This window comes from Hylobates moloch, unplaced genomic scaffold (genome assembly GCF_009828535.3).
Source record: "Hylobates moloch isolate HMO894 unplaced genomic scaffold, HMol_V3 SCAFFOLD_22, whole genome shotgun sequence".
Taxonomy (NCBI): Eukaryota; Metazoa; Chordata; class Mammalia; order Primates; family Hylobatidae; genus Hylobates; species Hylobates moloch.
In genome coordinates, this window is record NW_026652297.1 from 42,667,027 (window position 1) to 42,676,536 (window position 9,510).

The window sequence follows — 9,510 nt, forward strand, 5'->3', positions numbered from 1 at the left end:
CCCGGGTTCACGCCATTCTCCTGCCTCAGCCTCTCCGAGTAGCTGGGACTACAGGCGCCCGCCACCACATCCGGCTAATTTTTTTTGTATTTTTAGTAGAGACGGGGTTTCACCATGGTCTCGATTTCCTGACCTCGTGATCCGCCCGCCTCGGCCTCTCAAAGTGCTGGGATTACAAGCGTGAGCCACTGCGCCCGGCCAATATATGATTATTTATTTGTGAGTTCTTTTTTTTTTGAGACAGAATCTCACTCTATAGCCCAGGCTGGAGTGCAGTGGAGCAATCTTGGCTCACTGCAACCTCGCCTTCCCGGGTTCAAGTGATTATCCTGCTTCAGTCTCCCAAGTAGCCAGGATTACAGGTACGCACCACCATACTCAGCTAATTTTTGTATTTTTAGGAGAGACAGGATTTCACCATGTTGGCCAGGCTGGTCTCAAACTCCTGACCTTAGGTGATCTGCCTGCCTCGGCCTCCCAAAGTGCTGAGATTACATGTTCATTCGTTTAATGCCTACTCCCCTACAAGGCTCTGGGCTTCCTGAAAGCAGGGATCATCCCTGTTTTCTTCACCATTGTTTACACTGTATATCCAGCACCTGGCACATAGTAGGCATTAAAAAATATTGACTACAAGAATGGATGAGGCTGCGCAAGGTGGCACACACCTGTGATCCCAGCACTTCAGGAGGCTACAGCAGGAGGACTGCTTGAGCCCCGGAGTTCAAGCACAGCCTGTAACATAGTGAGAGCCCATCTCTACAAAAACAAAAACAAAAAATAAATTAGCTTGGTGTGGTGGCACACCCCTGTAGTCCCAGCTACTCGGGAAGCTGATCGGGGAGGATTGCTTGAACCCAGGAAGTTGAGACTGCAGTGAGCTGTGATCATGTTACTACACTCCAGCCTGGGAAAGAATGAGACCCTGTCTCTAAAAAAAAAAAAAAAAAAAAAAAAGGATAAACTTTAGAAGCAATAAGATGGAAAAAAAGCAGGTAGAACTTTCTCCATACTAACTGAATGTCTTACAGATGAAATCATAAAAAATACCATCAAAAAAAACCATGAGGGAATATCTTCCATGTCACCAGAAAAACTCTGAAGGACTCTCATCCTTTTTAGTCATTTCATTCCTTTGTTATAAGCAGTTTAGGGTTGTTTATTCTAGAACCTACAGAGAATTCAGGCTTGAGCACTGAGCTATCTCAGTTTCCTACACTAGAGTGGGAGGGGACTGTGGCTTCGTAAGACCTGGGGAGATTTCCAGTAAGGCTCAATATTATCTTTAAGGGAAAAATCCCAAGAAAAGAAAAATGTAATCAGTAATAACATTACTCGAATTTTCCAACCTATTAAGCAAAATCTAAATGTTCTTAGGAAACCTAAAGGTATAATAAAAACAAACACCCATTGCTTATAATTTGTGAATTATGGACCTCCATGGTCATCTATGTCGTTTTTCTGCATCCAACTCTCCCAGAAAAACAACTATCTAGCTCTTGCTTTTTTTTTTTTAATAACCCACATTTCTGTTGGCAACTTATTTCAGCATCTTATTAAACTTGCAGTTCTTCCAAGTATCTAACCCTTTATAATACCTAAGTCCTTTCATACGCAACCAAATTCCCTCTTGAGTTTTAATAGATATAAGAACATGGCCCTTCATCACTCACACTCTCTCTTCATGTGGGGAGGACTATCGCAATATTAAGTTTCATGGTGTTTAATTACACAACAGCCCTCTAGTCACCAGGCTGCATAAATATTTGTTTTAATCTATACTTCAGAAATTATTTCCCTAAATTTTGTTGCTCTTAGTATTCTAAAAAGGTTTTTCATTTTGATTTATATATATATATATATATACACACACACACATATTTTGAGATGGAGTTTCATTCTTGTCGCCCAGGCTAGAGTGCAGTGGCTCAATCTCAGCTCACTGCAACCTCCATCTCCTGGGTTCAAGCATTTCTCCTACCTCAGCCTCCCGCGTAGCTGGGATTACAGGCACCCAGGCACCCGCCACCACGTCCAGCTAATTTTTGGTGTTTTTAGTAGAGACAGGGTTTTACCATATTGACCAGACTGGTCTTGAACTCCTAACCTCAGGTGGTCCACCCGCCTTGGCCTCCTAAAGTGCTGGGATTACAGGCGTGAGCCACTACGCCTAGCCATATATATATATATATGTATATGTGTGTGTGTGTATATATATGTATGTATATTTAGAGACAGGCTTTCACTCTGTTGCCCAGGCTGAAGTGCAGTAGCCTGATCACAGTTCACCCTAACCTTTAACTCTTGAGCTCAAATGATCTTCTCACCTCAGCCTCCAGAATAGCTGGGACTACAGGTGCCTGCCAACACGCCCGGATATATATATATATATATATATATAATAATTTCTTAAGTATAGATTAAAACAAATATTTATGCAGCCTGGTGACTAGAGGGCTGTTGTGTAATTAAACACCATGAAACTTAATATTGCGATAGTCCTCCCCACATGAAGAGAGAGTGTGAGTGATGAAGGGCCATGTTCTTATATCTATTAAAACTTAAAACTCAAGAGGGAATTTGGTTGCATATGAAAGGACTTAGGTATTATAAAGGGTTAGATACTTGGAAGAACTGCAAGTTTAATATATATATATATATTTTTTTTTTGATAGAGTTTGGGTCTCACGTTACCCAGGCTGGTCTCGAACTCCTGAGCTCAAGTGATCCTCCTGCCTCGGCCTCCCAAAGTGCTAGGATTATGGGTAGGAACCACCACATCTAGCCTCCTAAAAAGGTTTCTATCAGTCTAGGATCCCAAACTACATGAGACTAGAGAGTTGTGCAGAGAATCCCTCATAATGGTCACCCGATTCTACCTCTTAGATTCATGTCTGTTTTGCAGTAACAGTACTTAACTGATTCCCATGTATCTGAGACCCACTAAGACCCCAGATCCTTAACAGATGTGTAAGTGCAAAGTCAATTCATTTCGATTTTTCCTAATGGGCCACACATTCTTCCCTACTAGATATATCCTATTTATATGTTAGCCTCTGATGTTTTAAGAGTATATGTCATCACATCTTGACTCTAAATAAATGACACTGGGGCCTTATCAAGAAAACAAATGGGAAATATTTGCACAGTTAGCTCTTAACTCCTTGAGTTTCAGCTTCTGGACCCAAGACAAAAGTCATACTCTGTTGCAGCAACTCTTCTTTGCTAGAGATTAAGACAAAGACAGACAGACAGGCAGACACACACACACACACACACACACACACACACACACACACACACACACTATCTATAGACCAAGATTTTAGCTTTTGTTTCTTGTTTTTATGTCTGAAGTGGAGCCAAACCATTAATAACCAGTTCGAATGACTTTTCTAGCACAGCTCATTTCCTTCTGTTAAAATTCCACCTTTCGCCGGGCATGGTGGCTTACACCTATAATCCTAGCACTTTGGGAGGCTGAGGCAGGTGGATCACCTGAGGCCAGGAGTTCGAGACCAGCCTGACCAACATGGTGAAACCCCATCTCTACTAAAAATACAAAAATTAGCCGGGCATGGTGGCAGGCGCCTGTAATCCCAGCTACTCGGGAAGCTGAGGCAGGAGAATTACTAGAACCCAGGAGGCAGAGGTTTCCGTGAGCCGAGATCGCGCCATTGCACTCCAGCCTGGGGGACAGAGTGAGACTCCCTCTCAAAAAAAGAAAAAAAAAAAATTCCACCATTCAATGCATATCTTATTCTTTAAATCTCAGCTATCTTGGGCACCAGGGCATCAGACAGCACCCTTGGCACCTTGGAAAGTCCCAGAAAGTTATAGATGGAAAGTGGAAAGTTTGCAATTTCATCTACCCACAGAGATGCAAAGAAGCCTTCCTTTGCAGTTATTTTAAGAAAGAAAAAAAAAATCAACTAAGCACCATTTTCCTGGAAGTCAATACTGTGACTAGGTGGTAATCGGTTCCCATAATAGGTGGGAGTTATCGTGTAGGTTTAGGGTTACATTGGATAAAATGAGAAAAATGAAGATGCAGAGACTGAACTCTTCCTGAAAAAAAGAGAGCTCAAGGAGGTTTCAATCTCTCACAAAGCAGTTACAGAACCTTTTCAATCACTTCTTGGATACATTGGCCCCATTAATCCAGGAACCCAGAAACATCTTACAAACATCAATTAAGTCTGGCAACATCCTCTATTTACAAATAGGGAAACTTGGGTGTTTAGGGACAGAGAAGCCCAACAATGACTCAGGGCTGCTGTGGGCACTGAACCCAGGACTCTGGAATCTCCGTCTCTGGCAGGGAGATGTGATCTACCTCTCAAGGGGATAAAATGCCCACATAAGAAACAGGTGGCAGAGAAGGAAGTGAATACACACATGTTGGGATGGCGCAAGACAACGGATGGCCAACAGCACCCATTTGAAGCTGGAAGGGAAGCCAACCCACCACCCCCAGTGTCATTTAATCAGATGGAAGATCAGCATTGCTGCAGCCCCTCCGTAGCAAAAACACTGCTCACCTTATGGCTTGTAAATTGATGCTGTGAGATACCCCATCCATCCTCACATCAAGGCTAGTTTTATCTGATGTGAGTTCAAAAATGCCTATTCATCTTTAGCCAGGTAAGTGCATCATCAGATATTCCATTTGCAAGCCTACATGCTGAAATGGAACCCACCCCACAGTAAAGGGAGCCTCCAGAGGACAAACCCTCTGGCTTTTCCTGTCTCCCTCACAAGGGAAAGTTAAAAGGCTATGTATCTCTAAAACACACAAAGCAAATCAGTGTGCTTCCTAAACTGTAGGCTTTCGGTGCTAACTGACTGGCCTGCATATTTAAGATCTAACAAAGTAACCAGCTAAGCTAATCGAGGCTAGCTTTGGTACACTAGCTGAACATAATCAAAAGTTCCTTTGGGTGAATCACTGCCCTTTCCGAACACCTGTGAAACAAATAATTCGGTAATATCATGGAATGAATGGTTTTTGCCCAGTTTTTACTGCGGAAGTGAAATACCTTGACACAATCTTTGGGAGCTACAGGTGAGCAGAGACATCCATCAGGATCAGGACCAGAGAGAAGAACTCTACCAACTCCAAAAGGAAACAATGCCCAGTTCTGCTGGGCCAAGGGCCCACCCAGGCTCCTTCCAACCGGGAGAAGAAATCTTTACTAACATTGGGCCCAGGGCACACACCACACTGTTGTAACATTCTTTCTGTAGGGGAAAATTCTCTCACCAACCCCCAAGGCAAGTACGAGGTAGGGGAAGGGGTTAGCAGTCATGTGACAGCCGGCAAACGCCATTCCCCTCCCCCAACCTCCACCCGCCCAGCATTGTAAAGGCGTTGCGCCCGGGGTTGGCCTTTAGGGTGGGGGTGTCAGCTGGTTTCATGCCTCCAGTTCCTCTGCCCTGCGCCCTGGCCTAGTCATTCTCGGCTCGAAGTGTTTTTCTATTCAGTGAAATACCCAGGAGGCCTTCCACCCAAGCGAAGGCGAGTATCAAACACGGGCTACTACCCTAGTAAGAAGAAGGCACCTGCCCACGTATAGTTGGAATTCATCTAAAATTCACTTAGCGCTTACTGTGTGCCAGACGCTGAGGGGCGTCCTGCAGATTCAAAAGCGCCCCAGGCCGGGCGCGGTGGCTCACGCCTGTAATCCCACCACTTTGGAAGGCCGAGGTGGGCGGATCACCTGAAGTCAGAAACTCGAGACCAGCCTGGCCAATGCGGTGAAACCCCGTCTCTACTAAAAATACAAAAATTAGCCGGGCGGGGCGGGCGCGGTGGCTCACGCGTGTAATCCCAGCACTTTGGGAGGCCGAGGTGGGTGGATCACGAGGTCAGGAGTTCAAGACCATCCTGGCCAATCTGATGAAACCCCGTCTCTACTAAAAATACAAAAATTAACCGAGCGTGGTGGCGCACGCCTGTAGTCCCAGCTACTCGGGAGGCTGAGGCAGGACAATAGCTTGAACCCAGGAGGCGGAGGTTGCAGTGAGCCGAGATCGTGCCACTGCACTCCAGCCTAGCGACAGAGTGAGGCTCCGTCTCAAAAAAAAAAAAAAAGCCGAGAGTTGTGGTGCGCGCCTGTAATCCCAGCTACTCGGGAGGCTGAGGCAGGAGAATCACGTGAACCTGTGAGGCGAAGGTTGCAGTGAGCCAAGATCGTGCCATTGCCATTGCACTCCAGCCCGGGCGATAGAGACTCTGTCTTAAAAAAAAGCGCCCCAGACACGGCCCCTTTTTCCAAAAAGACCCAAAGCTGGGAGAGCTGGGCGGGACAGCTGCAGAAGGGGAAGCCAGGTGAGAAAGGCCTTCCCCGCTGCTGCCCGGCTTACTCTCGAAGCGTCCAGCGCCCAGACCGCCCTGCTGGAGGGGTCTGCGCCCCCAGGCCGGGCCCTCCCCTCCCCGCCCGCACTCACTGCGTCTTCCTGCGGCCCTGGTCGCGGTGCAGATCCCGCAGGTCCACCTCGGCGCGGCCCAGGAACTTGTCGAGGCCGAGCAGCGCGCGGTGCAGCACGGTGAGCTGCAGGGTGGCGGCGGCCGCGGGCCCGGAGGACAGCAGCGACGGTAGCTCGAAGGTGGCCTCCTCGCGCCACACGGGCGAGCCCAGGCTGCGCTCCGACACCGAGGTGGCGTACTTCTCCTTGCCCACCTGGATCACCGCGTACGCGTCGCTCGTGCCCCCGGGGCCCTTGGCCCGCAGGCCCCGCGCCTGCAGCACCGTCACCTGCACATGGGTTGGGGACCACACGGCCCCCAGGCCCCGGCCAGCCGAGACCATTAGGGACATGGTGACGATAACACTCCAGACGCTAGGAGAAGATCGCCGCGACTGGCGGCCTCTACGGCCCGCCCCGGCGACCAGGCTACTTTAAGGCTTCCGGCCACACCCCCGCAAGGCCACGCCCCTGCCCGAGCCGCCTGCTCCACCTGCTGCGCCGCGCCGCGCCCCGCCCCGCCCCGCCCCGCCCCGCCGTCCTCAGCAGCTCGGGCAGCTCCGGGCACTCGGGCGCCGGAGGCGGGGCTGGCGCGGCCAGGCAGGCAGGGGATCACGTGCGCAGGGGCGGGCGCATCGAGAATCTGATCTGAGAGGTGTTAACGTTAGGTGACGATGAGGTCCCCAGCTGCCAAAGGTCGCAGGGCGGGAAGGAGCTGGCCGAAGCACTGACTTGGAAGTCAGACCTCATTTCCAAGGTCACATCGCCATTCGTGGCCTTGGCGGATTACCTAACGTCAAGTCTCAATTTCTTCACCTGACAATCACCTCCTAGGATTGCTGTAAAAAATAATAATAACGTATTACAGTTCTTGGCCCAGTGCCTGGCTCATGGTAAGTTATCAGTAAATAACTATGACCAGCACGTTGGGAGGCTAAGACAGGAGGATCTCCTGAGCCCAGGAGTTCGATACCAGCCTGGGCAACATAGGCAGATTCCCGTCTCTACAAAAAAAATTAAAAATAATTAGATGGGAGTGGTGGCAAGCGCCTGTGGTCTCAGCTACTTGGGAGGCTGAGTCTGGAGGATCTCTGGAGCCCAGGAGGTCGAGGTGCAGTGAGCCGAGATCGTGCCACTGCACTCCCAGCCTGGGCAACAGAGCAAGACCCTGTCTCAAAAAAATAAAGTTAGTAACTATGAGGGTGCTAAGGAAGATGCCCACCCAATTCACTGCGCTTTCTACTTCTCCCGCTGGAAAGCCTTGCTCTGGAGGAAGGCAGCTGCAGAGGAAGGTGAGGACCTTGTGAGGGCCGGAAAAGGGGAAGGTATCCTGGGGCGCATGAGTTCAATGTGGGAGTATCCTATTTTGCCCTCCCCCCACCAGATAAGGTGAGGCTGAGTTAGAAAAAGGGAAGAAAGGAGGAACTGAAAATGGGATTGCCAAATCAAACATCGGGACAGTGACAGGCCCCCAGCCCGCAGTTCCCCATTTCTCCCTTGCCAGGCCCTCTTTAGTCTCTCCCTGCCTCTATCCCTGGGCTCCCAGGCAGTCCCTTTCTTGTTCCAAATGCCTAATAGATCGGCTGCTTCCCTTCATTTCACAGGTCCTAGTTCAAAGGCTCTACTGTTCAACTGAGTCATCAGATTGGAAAGGTCGCTTGGAAGGTTTTAAAGTTTTACCGTTAAGGAAAGAGTCAGAAGAGAGGAGTGACATGTCCAAGGTCCCTCTGCAGAGCTGGGACTGGGATCCCAGTGTCCTGACTCCCAATCAGCTGTTCAATGCATCTCTTGATTCTTCCAGATCCACAGAACCCCAATCGTGGATGGCTACTCGTGTCCCTCCGATCTCCAGGCTCTCCTCCCTCTGGTCCACACCGCACATTGCTTCACTAACCTGCTGGCTGCCTCACCAGCAACCGCATTACCTTCGGACTCAACAGAGATTTCAAGGCACTCCATTTTGGCCCCACCCTACCTCATTCTCCTCTATCTCCCGAACAAACAAACCTGTAGCCCAGACACTTTTTACCTCCAGGCCTTTATGTTGTACCCTTGACTGTCTTTGCCAACCTCCCACTGCAAGGGTTCACTCATATTTCTCTGAGGTTTGACTTCCTATGCCCTGCTGAGGGCAGGGACCAGGTAGTGACTTATTCAACTTGTCTCCTTCACAGCCTCCAGCACAAACCTGGGTGCACAGTAGGTACCCGGGAAGTGCTATTGAACTCAAGAGTTTGCAGGTTAAGTCGGCCAACCATGAGGACCAAGTGTTTCCTTTTACCATGTAGGAAATTAGAAGACAGAGGTATGCCTCAGGTTTGCAACTGAGGGCAGCTGCAGTGTGGGAAAGGCCTGTTTGGTATGTTGGAAATATTTTTTTTTCTTTTTTTCTTTTTGGAGACAGAGTCTTGCTCTGTCTCCCAGGCTGGAGTGCAATGGCGCAATCTCGGCTCACTGCAACCTCTGCCTCCCAGGTTCAAGCGATTCTTGTACCTCAGCCTCCCAAGTAGCTAGGATTACAGGTGTACGACACCATGCCCACTAATTTTTGTATTTTTAGTAGAAATGGGGTTTCACCATGTTGGCCGGGCTGGTCTCAAACTCCTGACCTCTAGTGATCTGCCCACCTCGACCTCCCAAGATGCTGGGATTACAGGTGTGAGCCACTGCATCCAGCCATGTTGGAAATAGGTAAAGATGATGGGAGGAGTGGGGGAAAGCAGCCAGCAGGCATAGAAGGGGCAAGAAAGCCTAACAGAACTGTGTTGTTTTGGTGCCATTTTCCCTTCTGGATGATCCATTATACTCATTCAACATTATGACTCAGTTAATTTCCATAAAGGCTTCTTGAGGCCAGATGCAGTGACTCACACCTGTAATCCCAGTGCTTTGGGAGGCCGAGGTGGGAGGATCACTTGAAGCCAGGACTTCAAGACCAGCCTGGGCAACACAGCAAGATCTCATTACTACAAAAAGATAAAAAATAAAACCAATAATTAGCCAGGCATGGTAGTGCGCACCTATAGTCCCAGCTACTCAGGA

At 48.8% G+C, this 9,510-nt stretch overlaps 1 protein-coding gene across 4 annotated transcripts in view; it reads right to left on the minus strand.

Moving 5' to 3' along the window:
- The window catches only part of RAB11FIP1 (RAB11 family interacting protein 1), a 41,599-nt gene extending 34,733 nt beyond the window's left edge, over nt 1–6,866 (minus strand). For all 4 annotated transcript variants that reach the window (XR_004246173.2, XM_032143591.2, XM_032143589.2 and 1 more), the window contains exon 1: nt 6,451–6,866. Coding sequence is in view for 3 of the 4 variants with exons in the window: in XM_032143591.2 (XP_031999482.1) it covers nt 6,451–6,821 (371 nt within the window). In the remaining variant the exon portion in view is untranslated. The remainder of the gene's footprint in view (nt 1–6,450) is intronic.
- Between the last annotated feature and the right edge of the window lie 2,644 nt (nt 6,867–9,510).